Source organism: Talpa occidentalis, unplaced genomic scaffold, assembly GCF_014898055.3.
Source record: "Talpa occidentalis isolate TD23 unplaced genomic scaffold, MPIMG_talOcc4v2.1 talOcc4.9, whole genome shotgun sequence".
Classification (NCBI taxonomy): Eukaryota; Metazoa; Chordata; class Mammalia; order Eulipotyphla; family Talpidae; genus Talpa; species Talpa occidentalis.
The window spans coordinates 73,477,537-73,496,813 of record NW_023605305.1 but is presented as its reverse complement, the minus strand read 5'-3'; the positions used below and the strand labels follow the sequence as shown (position 1 = coordinate 73,496,813).

The 19,277-nt window shown below is 39.9% G+C and overlaps 1 protein-coding gene across 1 annotated transcript; it reads right to left on the bottom strand.

Annotated features, from left to right (window-relative positions):
• Positions 1-294: 294 nt before the first annotated feature.
• Positions 295-18,637, bottom strand: LOC119236817 (butyrophilin-like protein 8). Its single transcript, XM_037500776.1, is given in 7 exon segments — positions 295-392; positions 395-880; positions 1,549-1,575; positions 1,964-1,990; positions 13,216-13,491; positions 15,766-16,113; positions 18,568-18,637. Coding segments are annotated over 7 exon segments (1,332 nt in total).
• Positions 18,638-19,277: the final 640 nt, after the last annotated feature.

The following is a 19,277-nucleotide window of genomic DNA, read 5'->3' as shown; positions in this document are numbered from 1 at the left end:
ATTTATTTTCTGTTTAACAGCACTATGACCCTAAGGTGGAAATCCCTGTCTCTGTTTAACAGGTGAGGAACTTGAAAGGTTGTAAATTGCTAAAGGTCATCTGCAGAGTGTTTGTGCAAACTGAATTCACTCTCAGTCTCTTCCTTCCCTACTTCATAGCAGTCATGAGCCCTGACTCCCACATGGACAGACAAGTTCTGTGCCTGAGAGATCCCTCAGGTTCTTAAAGGAGAATATGAGGTGTATTTGCCCCTGGGCATCACTCCTGGAAAGGAAGGGTGTGGTCACAGAGTTCTACATTGTCCACATTTGGGGGAGTGGGCACCCTCTGAAAAGAGACTTCCTTTCTGATTCCTGGGACACAGAACACATGACAATGGGAGTCACATTTCCTCATCTAATTTCTGATGCCAGATGTAGGGCCTCAATAATCCTTCAAACTGATGTGTCAGGGTGCAAATGAAGGACTGATCATTTGTATTGTAGAAGGAGATGGTCCCACCTTCGTAGTCCAGGAAGACCCCCACTCGTGTAGGAGGGAACCCCAGACAGAGGCTGATTCTATGGGGATAGAGTGTGAAATACTGATCTCTCTCCCCTCCAAGAACCCAGTATCCATTGTTGGGAGATAAAGTCACATTCTCTTCCTCCCTGTCCACATCATCCCGGCATACACCTAAATACCACCTTTCATTGTGTCCCACATCCACCTCCCAGTAATGTTTTCCTGCCCGGAAACACTGAATAGCCACCACACACATGCTATTAAATCTCTTCTCCAAGTAGGGCATCACTTTGAGTGTTTTCCTATATATCACAGATTTCAGACCAGAAATGTAGAGCTGGGGGTGAGCCATGTCTGTGTCCAGAGTCACCTCCACTGGTGAACCGTGTTTGTGTCCAAAGTCATCCCCACTGGTGCCTGTATCCAGGGTCACCTCCACTGGTGAACAATGTCTGTGTCCAGAATCACTTCCACTGGTGTCTGTGCCCAGAGTCACCTGGACTGGTGGGATGGGGAGGAGAGAAAGTATGAGTTAATCTGGAGGGAGCTAGGTTGGGCCCAGGTCCCATTGCAAACTGGCTCTGCATAGGATCAGTTGAGGTCTCAGCGTCAAAGTGTCCATCAGCTACTACCCCTCCAGTCCCTCTCTCATCTCCAGTGTAGCCTCAGAACCTAACCATGCCTAGGTGCCTAACTCTGAGATCCTAAATCCTGTGTATCACCCCAACTCTACTGTCCTACCATGTAAACCTATTATTTAACTTTGTGAAGCTTCCAATAACCACTACCCAGTTTCTTCCTATGCTCAGTTCCTGCCCAACTTTACCTCCTTCCCCTTCATTCCAGCCCCTTGGCCAGTCACTAGCACCTCCTAGTCCTGGGTTGAGAAATTTGTCTGGGGAGCTGCATCCTTGGGTGAGTAGGGATCTCATAGATTCATCATCTGTAAGCCAGGTAGGCCTCAATGTTCTTCTGTGTCTCCATATCCTCACTGGTCAAATCCCTCTCCTACCCCCACTTATCATGCCCTTGGTTATTGGTACCTGCATGTTTCTTCACCTCTCTCAGTTCTGAAAATTAGCAGACAAAACAAATAGATCAGTTCACACACAAGAGCAGGAGGCAGGGAGAGGGGCAATGGAAGGCAGTTTGTTTCCAAATACTGATTCCCATTTGAATTTCCCAAATATCTAAGGATCAATTAAACGATGGGGAGGGTGAACCAGCTGCCCTCACTGCCTGCACAAGCCAACCAGAGGCCTGGTGAAGGCCATGGGATTTGCTCCAAAATGCACCTCCCCCAGTATCTACAATTTCAGAGTTCACAAAACAACTTCTCTGAAAGGGACATGTGGATATAACCTCAAGTTATAAAAATCTTTAAACTTGTAAAATTTGTAAACTAGAGACTTGTAAGAAAATCATAAATGGGCATGTGTGGAGGGAAAAGCTTCTCACCTGCCTGTCCATGATGCTTTCTCTGGTCTGAAAACAAAAAAACACAGAAAGCCTCACATCACAGAATAGAATCTCAGGGCAGAGCACAAAAAAAAAAAAAAAAAAAAAAAAAAAAAAATCTGGCTAACATCCTTTCCTAGTTTTTCATGACATTAATAGGCTGTTTGTTTCCAAATCCTGATTCCATTTGAATCCCCCAGATATCGGAGGATCAATAATTTAGTTAATGGATGAGGAACATGAACCAGCTGCCCTCTCTGGCCTGCACATGCTTTTCCTATCTAGTCTGCCTTAAACTATGCAAAAGAGGAACCAGCAGACCTATGTGAGATGCTCAGAACTTGATAATATACTTATGTAATTCTGCCCATATTTTCCCTGAAACAGAAACAAAATATTCAGGTTGAACACAGGAATGTGTAGTATAAAGACATTCCTTCTCCTTCCCCGGGGGGACTGAGCTCCTGGTGGAGCACAGGGGTTCTTATGTAACTGCCCATCTTTGTGTCCCCCCTTGCACCCCATGCTGGAATTCTCCACCTCGGGAAAAATGAGAGATCAGGCATGCACTCACTGAAGGAGGACTGACAACTGGGATCCTATGGAGATGGAGACGGGGGTTATCAGGGAAAGGAAACTGGGATGGGAGGTGGGATTTAAGACATGGGTTGTCAATGGGTGTGTCACACCAAAGAGGAGAAAGTCAAAAAGGTTTTTTGGGGGGTTTGTGATATTCTTAGAATATATTTGCTGTATAATTACTAAAAATTATGCTACTATTCTTTATTGTCAGTAAAGTAAGCTGGGCTTCTTGGAAGCTGGCATTTGCCAAAAGATCCATTTCAGATCAACATGGGGAGGGTAAGGGCTGTGGTCCCCATGGCCCAGGCAATGTGCCCCTGGAGCCCAGGACACTAGGAAACCATGTGGGAAATGTGCAGGAGCATCCCAGATCCTGACCCTGTTGGGACCATAGAGCATATCACCAGACCATCCTCATTTTCTTACTTACCTTTGAATATTGAGTGAAAAATGATATACACAAATAGGACAGAGCAGAGTACTCCCAAGGAAATGAAAACCAGGCGCTGGAAGATGGGCTGGAAAAAAGTATCTGGAAACAATTCACAGACTTCTTAGTGATTACTGAAGAGCAAACGCAATTTGATTCTCATTTTAAGAATCTTCATATATCCCAAGATTAAAAGGATACTTTCCCTTAATTTCCTCTATAAGTTTAAAACTTTATAGTTCTGTATAAGTCTTGATCTATTGATACTATATTTTTGTATATCAAATTAAGTAGAAATTCAATTTATTTTTTTAAAGATTTATTTATTTATACAAGCACTGGGGTACAGGCCAGAGGCGTGGGAGGGTGAGAGAATTCACCAGAGACAGAGCAGGGAGCAGAACAGGTGGATGGACCAAAAACACTGCTGAGGGGAGCAGCGGGCGACATAGGAGAGGTCTGCCACGCCATGTGGGAATGTCCCTGGCCGGCCGGGAATCAAACCATGCCACAGAAGCTGCAGACAGCTTCACAGCGTGGCACTCAACCCACTGCGCCACCAGGGAGGCCTCAATTTATTTTCTTATAAAGGGATAACAACTGTGCCACCAGCATCCTTATTTGAACAGACTTTCCTTCACATACTGTTACCACCTGGTGGCCTCTGTCACTTTAAGTTTCTGTTCAGTTAGGGACTGTTTCCTGATGCTCTACTCTGTGCCATTATTCACTGGTTTATCATTGTGACTTCAATTTTGTGTTTCTGCTCCCCTTCCACCCTCCTTTACACCCGTTACCTTTTCTTCCTCCTACTTCCCTCTTAACCTCAAAACCTCACTTCATTTATTCATGTCTGCTAGTTTTCATGAGTATTTCACTTGTAAAATTTTCCCCGATGTAAAGTCCAGTATTGGTCTTTGTTTTTTTTTTTGAAAGGTTTATTTATTTTTACACAAGAGCTGGGGTACAGGCCAGCGGCATGGGAGGGTGAGAGGAATTACCAGAGAGAGAGAAGGGAGCAGAACAGGCAGACGACAGAAATACACTGCTGAGGGGAGCAGTGGTGCGACAGGAGAGGTCTGCCATGCCATGTGGGATTCACGCCGGCTGGCCGGGATCGAACCCCCACTGCAGAGGCTGCGGACAGCTTCACAGCGCAGCGCTCAACCTGCTGCGCCACTGGGGAGGCCCCAATATTTGTCTTTGTTATTATAACTTGCCTTTCAACACATAATTCCCTCTAACTCCTTCCATTTTTCTTCAGATGGCAACATTTTATCTTTCCTTATGGATGAGCAATATTCTGTAAATGTAGATATAACACAACTTTTTGATCCAAACTATCAGTGGGTATTTAGGTTGCTTTCACATTCTAACTATTTATGTAGCACTGGAATACACATTAGAGAGCATGTAGATTTTCCAGTTGATGGCTTCATGTTCTCTGGCTAGATGCCAAAGAGTGGAATTCCATTTTTAGCTTTTTAAGGCAAATCTAGATCTCTTTGCATAATGGCTGCACCTGTTTGCAACAGTATAATGGGGCTCTTTCTCCACAATCTCCACAGTACTTATTATTAGGAGTCTTTTTTAAGATTTATTTGTTTATTTATACAAGCACTGGGTACAGTCAGAAGGGCGGGAGGGTAAGAGAATTCACCAGAGCCAGGAGAAGAACAGGCAGACTGACGAAGAAGTACACTGCTGAGGGGAACAGCGGGCGGCAGGAGAGGTCTGTGCACCATGTGGGACCCTCGCCGGCGGCCAGGGATGGAACCAGCGTTGCAGAGGCTGCAGGCAGCTTCGCAGGCCAGTGCTCAACCGCTGCGCCTTCAGGGAGGCCCTGTTGGGAGTCTTTTTAATGCATTCTATTCTCACTGGTGTGCACTCAGTAGAGGTTTTAAACTGCACCTCTCTTATTTGAAGTAACAATAAGCAATTTTCCATTTATCTGTTGGTCTTCCACATATCCCCCTTAGTGAAATGTATGTTCAGATCTGCTGTCCATTAATAAACTGGTTTGTTTTTATATTGTTGAATTGTATAAGCTTTTTGTATATATTTGGTACTAGCCCCTTGACAGTTATGAAATGTATAAATATTTTTTCCCATTCTACAGGCTGTTTTTAACCTAGTTATGTATATTGCTGTGCAAAAGTCTTTTTAATTTGATGTACTCTTCAGTTGGTTACTTTGCTTTTATTTCCCTTGCCATAGGGGAAGGGAAACAAAAACATTTTTATCTTTGATGTCATGAAACAAATCACCAATATTTTCTTCTATAGATTTTATTGTTGCAGGTTTTATATCTAAATATTTAACTGATTAGGAATTTATTTTGTTAGAGAGTGCTCTAACTTCATTTTTACATGTGGCTATTCCCAATATACCTGTTGAAGAGGCTCTCTTTTTGCCATTATATGGTTGTGGCTGCTTTGTCATAGATATGTATGTGGATTTATTTCCTGGACTTTCAATTCTAATCATTGATCCATGGTGTGTTTCTCATATTGACTGGCTTCATCATCACAGTGCTGAGATATGTGCTGGTAAATATTAGGCTAAAATTCACAGTTTTATCTTTTTGATGTGTTGGCAATTATTGGCTATTTATTTAGTCACATAAATTTAGAATCAACTTTTTTAGTTTTGAAAAAAACTGTAGAGTTTTTTCAATACAATTATATTAAATATATAGGTCACTTCTGGGAGAATTGATCTTTAAAATACTGCATCTTTTTGTGTGACAACTGTTACATCTCTCTCTTATTCTGTCTTCTTTAGAGTCTTTTAATAAAGTTTTATATGATATTCAATAACAGTTTGCAAACACTTCATTTGACTTACTCTTAGTCAATTTTTTTAGTTGTTGTTAAATAAAGCTTGTTTGTTTTTCTCTTGACTGGTTGGTATACATAAAAATGCAATTAATTTTATTAATTTCTTACTATATGAAATACAATAATTTTTTTATGAATTGAAAGAATATAGCCTTACATACCTTTAAATTTCTATGGCATATCATCCTATGCACTGAACAATAAGTATTTGATTTCTTTCTCTTATGCCATCTCTAAAAATGTTTTTTCTTAAAACCATTTTTAAAATTTTCTTTACTTTTCCAAACACTAATATAACTGTTATGATTCTCCCTTGGTTAATGTTTGTCTGGTATATTTTGTCTCTGTTTCTATTTCTTTTAAACTGAGGTAACATTGGTTTACAACATAGCATATGATTGAGGGGATTAAGTTCATATCTCCTCAGATGAATGTCACCACACTGCACTCACCACCTGTAGGGTAAATGGTTTTCAGGCTTTTCTGCCCTCCTGCCATTTGGAAAACCCTGCCTGATGGAGCACCTGCATTATGTTACATTGTTATAAGTTGCATTATTGACCTCTGTGGGCCATGACTGCAGTATTGAGATATTCCTCAAGAGAAGCAGAGGCAGAGACCAGGCACACAGGAGAGTGCATATCCACATTGCCATTTTAGAACAGGGACCTTTCTTTAATAAAGATTGCTTGAAACCAGAAGAAGGCTTCCGGCAGAGCCAGAGGTGAGCTGGGAAGTTCGCCCATGCTAGGCCCCTTCTGGCCAGCAGTCCGAGCCCAGAGGGGAAGTGGGCACCCATGGCCTGCGCAGACTGGGTGCTTAGGAGAGTGCATCTCCACATCGCCATTTTAGAACAGGGACCTTTCTTCAATAAAGACTGCTTGAAACTGGCAGGAGGCTCCCCGCAGAGCCAGAGGGAGAAGGTTCCCTGCACAGTCAGAGGTGGGCTGAAGGCCCCCATAAGCCTGGTCCCGCCTGGCAGGAAGTCAGAGCCCAGAGGGGGATCCAGCAAATTTGGAACCCAGAGTGCAATACAGCTGCCCCACCTCCAGGGAAGTCTGTGGGACTTCAAGACACACCTCTGTAATTAAACACAGAAGGAGGAAATATTCTGTGACAGTGACCATTAATATACACAAAGTACCACTGCCTCACTAGACTTCTGGCATGACAGTATTTGACTCGTTTGGACTGCCAGTTTCTGAAACCCCTGAAAGAGCACACCAAAAAGATGCCAGCCTATACCAGTGGCAGTGTGTCCCAGCACATGGCAAATTAGAAGACAGGCAGCAGGAAAAAGAAAAACTACATGCAACGTAGCAACTCCTCAGGAAAAAGACACACCACAAAAAGAAAACTACCCACCAGCTTGCAACAACAGTGATTTGGAAGAACTTCTGAGCGTTCCAGAAAAAGAATTTAAAATTGTGGTGATGAAAAAACTGACGGAAGACATTAAGGAAAACAACGCTCAGAAGAATGAAATTGAGTCCCTAAAGAGGGAAATGAAGGAAATACAGGAGATCAAAGGATTAACAGAAGAGCTAAAGAATACTGGGAAAAGCAGTGATAACAGAATAGAGGAAATGGAAGAATAAATAAGCACTCTCGAAGACACAGAAATAAAAAGAACCAAAACAGAAAAGGAAAGAGAAGTATGAATGAAAAAGACTGACGAAAGACATTGGGAACTATCTGACTCCATGAGGAAAGGAAATATAAGAGTTATAGGAATCCCAGAAGGAGAGGAGAGAGACTTAGGAACAGAGAAAATATTCAAGGAAATAATTGAAGAGAACTTCCCAAATGTGAAGAAGGAGTTGAAAATAGACATACAAGAAGCAAGAAGAACACCAAACTTCCACTATGAAAGGAAAAATACAGCAAGACACATAATAGTAAAGCTCCCAAGAATCCAAGACAAAGAAAAAATAATGAAGCTGATAAGAGGGAAGAAACAGATAACATAAAAAAGAAAACCAATCAGGCTGACATCAGACTTCTCCAAAGAAACACTACAGACAAGGAGAGAGTGGAAGGTCATAGTCAAAAAACTCCAAGACAACAAATGCCAACCAAGAATACTCTATCCTGCAAAGCTTTCTTTCCTCTATAAAGAAAGAATAAGGAGCTTCCCAGACAAACAGAAAGTCAGGAATTTCATTACGACTAAACACCCACTACAAAATACTACAAGGAGTCCTAAAGCCAGAACCTCAGAGGGACGAATAACAATGGATGAAGGCCAAAAAAAAAAAAGTTCTTAAAAGAATAAATAAATAAAACCAGAGGAAAGACAAACACAATGGCAAATACAGAGGCTAACATATCAATATTAACTCTAAACGTAAATGGACTAAACTCTTCAACAAAAAGACACAGAGTCGCAGGCTGGATTAAGAAACAAAACCCAACATTTTCCTGTTTCCAGGAAACACATTTAACTACAAAAGATAAAAATAGTCAAAGTAAAAGGATGGAAAACAATCCACAAGCAAATGGTCAAAAAAAGAAGGCAGAAACAGCTATAATTATATCAGATAAAACAGATTTCATACTCAAAAAGGTAAAAAGAGACCCCAACAGTCACTACATTATTATCAAGGGGACAATACTTCAAGAAGAAATAACACTCATTAACATATACTCACCAAATGAAGGAGCACCAAAATATATCAGACAACTATTATCATTTTTGAAAACAGACAACAGAGAAAATACATATGTAGTAGGAGAATTCAACACACCACTATCAACAATGGATAGATCAATGAGACAAAAAATAAGTAAAGACACTAAAGCTCTAAATAAGGATCTACAGCACTTGGGCTTAACAGACATCTATAGAACACTAACCCCCAAAAAATCTGAGTACACATTTTTCTCAAGCTCACATGGATCATTCTCCAGGATCAATCACATACTGGGACACGTGACAAACATCAACAGATATACCAAGATTGAAATCATACCAACCATCCTTTCTAACCATGAAGGCATCAAACTAGAAATAAACCATAAAAAGAAGGCAAGGAACTCTATGACCTTATGGAGATTGAAAGCCACACTACTAGAAGACCACTGGACTAATGAGGAGATCAAAGAAGAAATTAAAACTTTCTTTGAATTGAATAACAAGGAGAACATTAATTTCCTAAATGTATGGGATGCAGCAAAAAGCAGTAATAAGAGGAAAATATATAGCAATAGAGGCTCACATCAAGAAATAAGAAAGAACTCAAAGAAACAACCTAATCTCAAAACTAAAAGAACTAGAAAAAGAACAACAAAAAACCCCCAAAACCAGTAGAAGAAAAGAAATAATAAAAACCAAAGCAGAAATAAATGAAATCAAAACTAAAAAAAAAAAAATCCAAAAGATCAATGAAACCAAAAGCTGGTTCTTTGAAAAAAATAAATAAAATAGACATACCACTAGCCAGGCTCACAAAGGAAAAAAGGGAGAAAGCACAAATAAACAGGATCACAAATGAAAGAGGAGAAACCACAACGGACACAGCAGAAATCAAAAGAATAATCAGAAACTACCATGAACAGCTATGTGGAAACAAGTTCAACAATCTAGAGGAGATGGACAAATTCCTACAACTCTACAATCACCCAAAGCTAGATAAAGAAGAAATAGAACACACAAACAGACCAATTACAAGCAGGGAAATTGAAATGGTAATAAAAAACCTCCCCAAAAACTAAAGCCCAGGACCAGATGGATTTACAAATGAATTCTACCAAACATTCGGATACAAATTAGTGCCTACCCTTCACAAACTCTTCCAAAAAATTGAGAAGGAAGGGATAATACCAAACATGTTCTATGAAGCCAACATTATACTAATACCAAAACCGAACAAGGTCAACACAAAAAAATAAAACTGCAGGCCAATCTCTCTAATGAACACTGATGCAAAAATCCTCAATAAAATTTTAGCTATCAGAATCCAACAATGTATCCATAAGATAATTCACCACAACCAAGTAGGATTCATTCCAGGGACACAAAGATGGTTCCACACCCGAAAATCAATCAACATTACCCAACACATCAACAAAAAGAAATATAAAAACTTTATAATAATATCAATAGATGCTGAGAAAGCTTTTGACAAAGTGCAACACCCATTCATGATAAAAGCCCTTGAAATTCTTGGGATACAAGGAACATACCTCAACGTTATAAAGGCCATATATGACAAACCAACTGCCAGTATCATTCTCAATGGCGAAAAGCTGAAAGCATTTCCATTAAGATCTGGAACAACACAAGGATGTCCATTCTCACCACTGCTTTTTAATATAATACTGGAAGTCCTAGCCAGAGCAATAAGAGAAGAGAAAGACATACAAGGAATCCAAATAGGAAAAGAAGAAGTCAAACTATCACTATTTGTAGATGATATGATAATATACATACAGAACCTCAAAAACTCCACAGAAAAACGAATTCAACTAATCAACACACAAAAGTCAGTAGCCTTCCTACACACAAACAATATATCTGAAGAAGAAATTAAAAAAAAAACACCCCTTTTATTATCAAAACAAAAAATCAAATACTTGGGAATAAATCTAACAAAAGAGGTAAAGGACTAATCCAAAGAAAACTATAAAACACTGTTAAAAGAAATAGAAGAAGACACAAAGAAATGGAAAGACATCCCCTGCTCATGGATTGGAAGAATCAACATTATTAAAATGGCCATCCTACCAATAGCAATATACATATTCAATGCTATCCCAATAAAAATTTCAATGACATTCTTCAAAGAAATAGAACAATTATTGATGAAATTCATATGGAATCACCAAAAACCCCGAAGAGCCAAAGCTCTCCTGAAAAAAAAAAAAAAAAGAGAATGGAGGCATCACACTCCCAGACTTCAAACTATACTACAAAGCCATAATCATCAAAACTGCATAGTACTGGAACAATAACAGACACACAGACCCATGGAATCGAATAGAAAATCCAGAAATAAACCCACAGATTTGTGGCCAACTAATTTTTGACAAAGGAGCAAAGAATATGCACTGGAGCAAAGAAAGTTTGTTCAATAAATGGTGCTGGGAAAACTGGGTCGCTACATGCAAAAGAATGAAGCTCAACTACTACCTCACACAATGCACAAAAACAAACTCAAAATGGATTAAAGAACTAGACAGAAGACCTGAAACCATAAAATACATAGAAGGAAATATAGGCGAAACACTACATGACATGCACATCAAAGACATCTTTACAGACACATCACCCAAGCACTGAATAGTGAAGGCAAAGATAAACAGCTGGGACTACATCAAATTAAAGAGCTTCTGCACAGCAAAAGAGACAATAACAAAAACAAACAGAAACCCCACTGACTGGGAGAAAATTTTTGCACCCAACACTAATGATAAAGGACTGATCACAAAACTCTACAAAGAGCTGATGAGACTCAACAAAAGCAAAGAAAATAATCCAGTCAAAAAATGGACAGAAGAGCTAAAAGAAACTTCTCCAAAGAGGAAATACAAATGGCCAACAGGCATATGAAAAAATGTTCAACATCACTTGTAATCAGGCAAATGCAAATCAAAACTACAATGAGATACCATCTCACACGAGTAAGAATGGCACATATTAAAAAAACTAGCGACAACAAAAGTTGGCGAGGATTTGGAGAAAAAAGGAACTCTCCTGCACTGCTGGTGAGAGTGCAAACTGGTCCAAACTGGTCCAGCACTATGGAGTGCTGTGTGGAGATTTCTTGAACTACTAAACATAGAGCTTCCATATGATCCAGCAATTCCACTCCTAGGTATTTACCCAGATGACACAGAAACAGTAATTCCAAAGGACACCTGCACCCGTATGTTTATAGCAGCACTATTTACAATAGCTAAGCTATGGAAACAACCCAAATGCCCAAAAATAGATGACTGGATCAAGAAGGTGTGGTACATATACACAATGGAATATTACTCAGCAATCAAAAAGATAAACACATGCAGTCTGCAGCAACATGGATGGAGCTAGAAGGGATCATGCTCAGCGAAATGTCAGACAGAAAAAGAAAAATACGGGATGATCTCACTCATAGCAGGAATTTAGAAAACCTAAATAAGAGACCAGGAAAAAGACTAATCAATGCTAAGTAATAATCAAAATCAACAAGCAACTATAAACCAGAGACACACCCCGGGATGGGGGGGATTAGGAGGGATGGGGAGAGGAAGAATTAGAGTCAAAATAAGAGGGGGGGTGCAATTGTATGGGGAATATAATCAAAATGAAAATGTGTACATTGTACAAAGATGAAAAATGATTTAAGAATTATATAAAATAAAATATTAAAAAAAAAGAGAAGCAGAGGCAGGAGAGAGAAGGGGAGAAAGAAGAGAGAGAAAAGCCCAGAGTGAAGACTTGTGGGGTGGGGGGGAGTTGGAGGCCTTGTGCCCTCTGCTCCCCCACCCCACACCCCTGCCTGCTGTGTACCTGGTTGCTGCATTATAAATAAAAGCTCAATAAAAGACTGAGAAAGCCATTGAGGGCTCCAGGACTCTTATTTACCCTGTCTGCTTTGATCATAGTAAACCTGCTTAGTGGCCCATCCTACTTCTACACCATTTGGCTCATCCCCCCTTTGTTTCCTATCCTTGTCCTTTAGTAGTCTCAATTCTGCAGTCATTTTAAACAAATATCTGTTATATTTTTCCTCTATTAATTAGCAACAATCAGGATTCTTAAATCCAGTCTAATATAATTTGTCTTTTTACTGGCTATTTAAGTGCCAGTGAAATTAATTAATATATGTACATCTTTTCTTGTTCCCAGAGTTAGGTTTTTTTTTTTTTTTAATTTTTGTGTTGACTTTAGCAGGGTATACCACGAGGACAACCATTTGGGGAAGGAAATATTTGATTCTAGGGCCTCCCCGGTGGTGCAGTGGTTGAGCGCTGGGCTGTGAAGCTGTCTGCTGCCTCTGCAGCGCCAGTTCGATCCCCGGCCACCGGCGAGGGTCCCACATGGCATGCAGACCTCTCCTGCCATGCCTGCTGCTCCCCTCAGCAGTGTACTTCATCAGTCTGCCTGTTCTGCTCCCCGCTCGGGTTCTGGTGAATTCTCTCACCCTCCCACACTTCTGACTGTACCCAGTGCTTGTATAAATAAATAAATAAATCTTAAAAAAAGAGAAATATTTGATTCTAATCACCTTAAATAACAGACAATTGTTTCCACCTAATAAAATTTTTGTGATTTTTTTATATCTTATCAGTCTTTCAATATTTAAATTAGAAAGTAAAAATGGACAGCACTATACAGGATTTGGAACTTGATGTTCCTGTTCTCCCTTCATTTTACCCAGCCATCTTCCTTGCTTCTCCTCCTTCCCATCACTCACCTCCTATCCAAATCCTGGATTCCAACTCTTGGCTATTGTTGGTGAGCTGGACGGAACATGATATACTCCCAGAATTTTCTTGGATGGTAAAGGAGGTCTCCACATCAAATAAGCCATGTTTATCTGTATTTACCTTTGTGTCTGAAGGCAAATTATGTTCATGTGAATTTTTCCATTTCACTATAGGCTTGGGGAACCAACCTGAGGACTTGCAGAGCAGCTGGATGCCTCCATGGAAATATCCAATCATAGAAATGAGAGGAGCTGAGCCCAAGGCTAAGAAGGAAAAAAAGGAAAGGCTGTAAGAATAGATGATACTCAAAGGCTATAGATGTTCTGACTCAGATTCTTGAAGAACATGGATATAACACCTTTCGCCTAATGGTTGATGTTTGTTTCTCATGTACTTAGACTTATAAAACTGCTATAAATTCTCCCATAGTTTGTTCAGTCAACACAAATTTAACAACTACTAGATACATGGATACTATTAAGCACTAAATATGGTAAGTGACTAAGGCAGAGTTCATTATAATAAAGCTCTTGCTGACAAAAAAGAAGACAACTATAAGTTACTACATTTCATTGTGAGATGTGTGACTAAGCAAACATGGTAAAATTAGAACTGAAGAGAAAATGATTGTTAGGGGAAGTTGTTGCTTCCTGGCAGTGACATGCCACCCTGCTCTGTAAAATGAATAATGGTTTTATTGTTAACAAGGGAAAAAAGGGAGAAATATGTCAGACAGAGGGACAAGTGCATACCAAGGCACACAGGACAGGCATGGCCAAAATAGTACAATAAAGGCGTAAGTTGTCTTTGGAACCAGAACCAACACTTGAGTGCTAAACCTAAATAGGGTGATTATCTACTAAAATAGAAGCTTTAAATAGGATCCAGAGTTCCCTAACATTATAAGTAATATATCTGAGCTACAATAAAAATTACCCACTAAATAAATAAATAAATAAACAAACAAACAAACAAACAAATAAATAAATAAATAAATAAAATTACCCACTAAACCAATAAACAGAATAATAACAACTTGAATGGTAATGAACAGCACTGAGATGAATCATATGAAGGAATGAAGGAATGAAGGAATCACCTGACAAAGACTTATAAGTAGCTGTCATAAAATGCTTCAATAGTAGTTATTTCTAAAGATATGATAAAATAAAACTCTCATCAGAAACAGAACTTATTATCTTCATGGGAATGTAGACAGGTATAGCCCCTTTGGAAAATAACATGGAGTATCTCAAAATATTAAAAACAGATCTGCTATATGATCCATGATCCATCAATTTCACTCCTTCATATCTACACAAAAAATGCAAAAATATTTACTCAAGGTGATATATGTACTCCTACATTATTGCAGCACTATTTACCATAGTCAAATTATGGAAACTACTTAAGTATAAAAAGATTAGGAATGTGTAGTTTATATACACTTCGGAATGCTCCTAAAATTTAGAAAAGTTGAATTCTTGCCATTTGCAGCAACACAGATGTAACTGGAGGAGATAATTCTATGGTAATAAGTAAGAAAGAGAAATACAAGATCGTATCACTTATATGCGGAATACAGAGAAACAAAACAAAGGGTCAGACAGAACCGAACCAATAACAAACCCTAGAAGTCTAGTTATAAATTTGAGGATATCAGTGGGGGAGGGAGTGGTTGGAAAGCAGGGTATGGAGGGTACCCAATGGACTATGGTGGACGACTGTGGGTACCTTATGGGGTAGTGTGATAACATACATCTGAAGATGTATTCATAAATCCTATGCCTCTGAATTATATACAGTGTTATAAACCATTGTTTCATCAGTAAAAAAAAAGAAGTACTCTCAAATTTCTTGACACATGTGGTGTGACCCAACATGTGGTCTATCCTGGAGAACGTTCCATGTGCACTGCAGGAGAATGTTATCAGCTTTTTTTTGGTGTGCAGTACCCTATATCTAACAAGCCAATGTGCTCCAGCTCCTCCTTGAAAGTGATTGTTTCCTTGTTTATTTTCTGTCTTGTTGATCTGTTCATTTGTGAACACGGGATGTCAAAGTTCCTACTAATTTTGTGTTGCTACCAATGTCTGTTTTCAGATTTGCTAATAGTTGTTTTATTTTGATGCTAATTTTGGTGCATATGTATTGATGAATGTCATATCTGGTGTAGTGATTACTTAATTATTATATAATGTCCACCCCATCTTTCATTATTCTGTTTCCATAACAGTCTTCAAATGATATGATCATAAAGATGGAAACTGATTATTGCTTCCAGATATTGGAGAAGCTGCTGGATGAAGAATTTGAGTGTGACTATAGAGGAGTAACAAATGGATATCTTTATGTTGATGGAATAGTTCTATATCTTGATGATGTAATTACATAAATCTACTCATATGATAAAATGACAGTACTACACACACAAAAGAAAAAGAACTGATATTGTTTCTCATCAATCTTTTTTAAAAAAATCCAGGATGATTCTACAAGGTAACTAAGTTCTGAGTTCTCTAAAATAAGCAACTGACCTGATACCTGCATATCCCAGCTGGTGTTCTGTTCGTAAGTCCGGGATTTGAACCAGCACCCATACAGGCCAGCATCTGAGAGAGTGACTTTCTTCAGTCTCAGGGAGACACGCCCATTACCTAAGGAGTCCTTCAGCAACTCAGTTCTCCCTCGATAGTCTGGAATTTGAATATCATTTTGGTCTTTCCCATCCCTGTACAGGTGGATCACAGCAGAGAACTGATCCCTGAAGAAGCGCACTTCCATGGCCTCTGCATTTGTCTTAGGAGCCAGGGAGCAGGAGAACACTGCATCCTCCCCCACCAACACCTGAACCATCTTCTCTGGCCCAATCACCTGCCACTGTCCTATGAAAGAAACAGAGTAGAAAACTGAGCAAATCCCTCCCAGTGTCCTGCTCAGGGCTGGTGTGGCCTGGGGATGTGCTTGCAGCGTGTGGAGCTTTCGTCACAATCTCCTTTCTAAACCCAGGGCCTTGCATCTGTGTGTCCCCTTGTATTTCACACAAAGCTTCCACACCAGTTGCTTCACTCATTCCTCACAAGCATACAGAAAAGTATGTATTATTAACTGTCCCAGATTCATGATGAGATTTGTTCTTTAGTATATTCACATTACAATGCATCCTTTCCATTAAATGTATCTTTACATTTGTGTAATTGTATTTTTTCCACTTTATAATTTTGACATGAATCCTTCTTCATCTAATATAATCAATATGTCTTACCTTAATTTTGCTTGGATTTACTTTGTGCAGCTTTGTTTTACCTCAGTATTGAAATTTTCTTTATCATCTTGTTTCAAGACTTTTTGTGTGTGTCCCCTGCATGACTCCAGCTCTGTGTGGACAGAGTCTGTTTTTCTCAGAATGTCATGCCTAGCAGTCAGCATGGTGCTCAGCACAGAGTATGGGCTTACAAACCATAATTACACTTAGGAAGTGTGGGACGCCACTTCTTTCACCATTTGTATATTTGCTTGATGACCATTTCAGTAATTTTCCTGCTGTGAGTCACACTTACCATTTTGTTATGTTTTTATTTCTCCTCAGGCCACAAACTGTGGACTCTCACTCCCTTCCACTCTACCTGTGCTAATTGGAAATGTCTCTTGAATCATTCACACCTATATATATATGCATGAGGGATGCAGTATATGTCCTAGGTAAAGTGGGTCATATTAGATTTTTACTGACTATTTTTACTTCAGAGCCAATTATTTCTTACTTTAAACATGTTTTATAAATCTTTCTGAAATGTATTTCACTCACACATTTTGAGAGGGAATTTTATTCAATAAAATGTCATTTTGCAGCAGGGTCTCTGACCAACCACTGACCTGGCAACATGGACACTGACCTCTGTCCCTCACTCATCTCAGACTCTTGCTGTGGTAGGATAAGTACATCCCTGCCCACTGACAGCTCCTCCCCATAGTTCAGCCTCTGCTACCTGCTGAGGGCTTCCTGTTCCCTCTTCAATGTGGGCAGCCCAGAGGGCCCATAGTTTGATGTCCAGGTGGCCTTTGTCACCACTGAGGTCATCAGGCAGTAATTTTGGAAGATTCTTAGGCAGCATCCACATGGCTCCTCAGAGGCTCAGTCCCAGGGGGGCTGAGTCTTATTTGCTGACAACAGGAACCTACTCACTGTCCCACCCGCTCTGGCTTCCCTCCATTACAATCTCTCTCCCTAATCCCTCACGTTGTTCCCAGAATCCTGAACAGACCACATCCACTGAGGTGAATAGAGTGTTTGTTGGACTTTGCAGGCCCCCACCTGGGGTAGATGGGCTGCTACTGGTGTTCCTTCAGGGCTGTGGAGGTGCTTGAGTTCAGGGAACAAGTTCTGGAGCATCTCTGACTCTCTGACTAGCCATCACTGCTGTCAAGTCTTGTGGTAGCAGCTCCTCCCACAATTTGCACTTTCTTTGGGAATCAGTGAGGAGAAGCTTGTTGATCATGTGCCATGTGCTAGTGGAGCTCTGCATTGTGTGTTTTACGCACACAAACTTATACAGTTCTTGTAACACCCTCTCTGAATGTGACATGGTCTCTATGTCACAAGGAGCAAAATAAAACCTAGAGAAGTTATGAGCCAAAACATGTAAAGCAGAGGAATGGGAGTTTTTTAAAAAATAAAATTTTTAAAAATGAAGTCTTTCTGCCTCTAAGATAATTTCCATAATATACTACTGCCTCTCTTGGAAACAGAGATCAGAGTTGGTAGCGCAGCAGGCTTTGTTGTGATAGGAACTGGAAGGATAAATCACACTGAATTTCAGCCCAGAATATGCTAGAATCCAATTTATTCCTCACTTAAAGATCTGGATATTTTCCCCACCCTCAGGTCACATATCATAGGTGTTTCTAGCTCAATGTGTCCAAAGCTAGACACAATTCTCTTTCCCTAAACAGTTTCTTCTTCCCCTCGTATACTTAAGTCAAAAACCTGGGTGCTCTATTGGAGATCTCCCCAACCAAAATCCCAGATCCTACCTGAGTTACTTATCTACCCTGACATAATTGGCATCCTCTCCCTACTATCATGGTCTTTATTCAACACTCTACTCCAGTTTTTTCTAGACTACGGTAATAGTTTCCATGGTGTCTGAGGTCTGCACACTTCCCTGTTTTTCCCACAGCCTTTGTGGGACATTGATTGATGTAAGGCTGGGGAAGAAAAAATCTGGAGGAATGCAAACAACAACATTGTCCCATTCCACTATGCTATTATAGCCAAAAAATCTAAAAGTATTAGTCCGAAAGAAGGGGACAGAGAAAGTACGGTCTAGGCGACTTACCTGACCCAAACTTGAGGAGACTGAGAACCAAAGTGAGCACGAGGGCTACAGATGTGTCCTGTGGGTCCATGTTATGCTATGGAAACAGATGATAGCTGGGATGGGTGGGTAGTTGAGTTAGAAGAATCATCTACAGCAGTTAGCATTCTACACCTGTCCCAAGTATAGAAATCTTGGGGAAATTTAGCATTAGTCGATGCAAATTGCACTGTTCTTCTTAGACTCTCCCAGACACAGACATGGCTGTATGTGTTAGGAGAATGGGGACTCTGGACTTTGGATCACTGAATTTATTGTCAGGCCATAAACATCTCAGGTCAGGGAAGCAATGAAGTAAAGGGGTGGGGCAGATAGAGGGTCCTGTCAAAGCTGTGCCCTGGGTAGGTAGCATTAGAATTTTAGATTCAGGAATATTTTCAGGTCCAACATACTAGGCAAAGCTTTACAAAAGTCCAAAAAGAGAGGTTGTCCCAACACAGGGTATTTAGGCAATCATCTGTTATTCCACAAGCAAGCAAGTTCTACATTTCTAGGTGCAGCGTTAAGTCATTCTGCATTCCTCCCATTATAATTATGATGTCATCTGAGAAATAACTTGTTAGAACAAAGAAACTTAATCTCCAAGAATTTAAAGCATTGAGACAGGGGACATTCAGGCTTGAGGAAAAACTTAGACCCATTTACTAGGCATTCACTAGATACACTAGTTA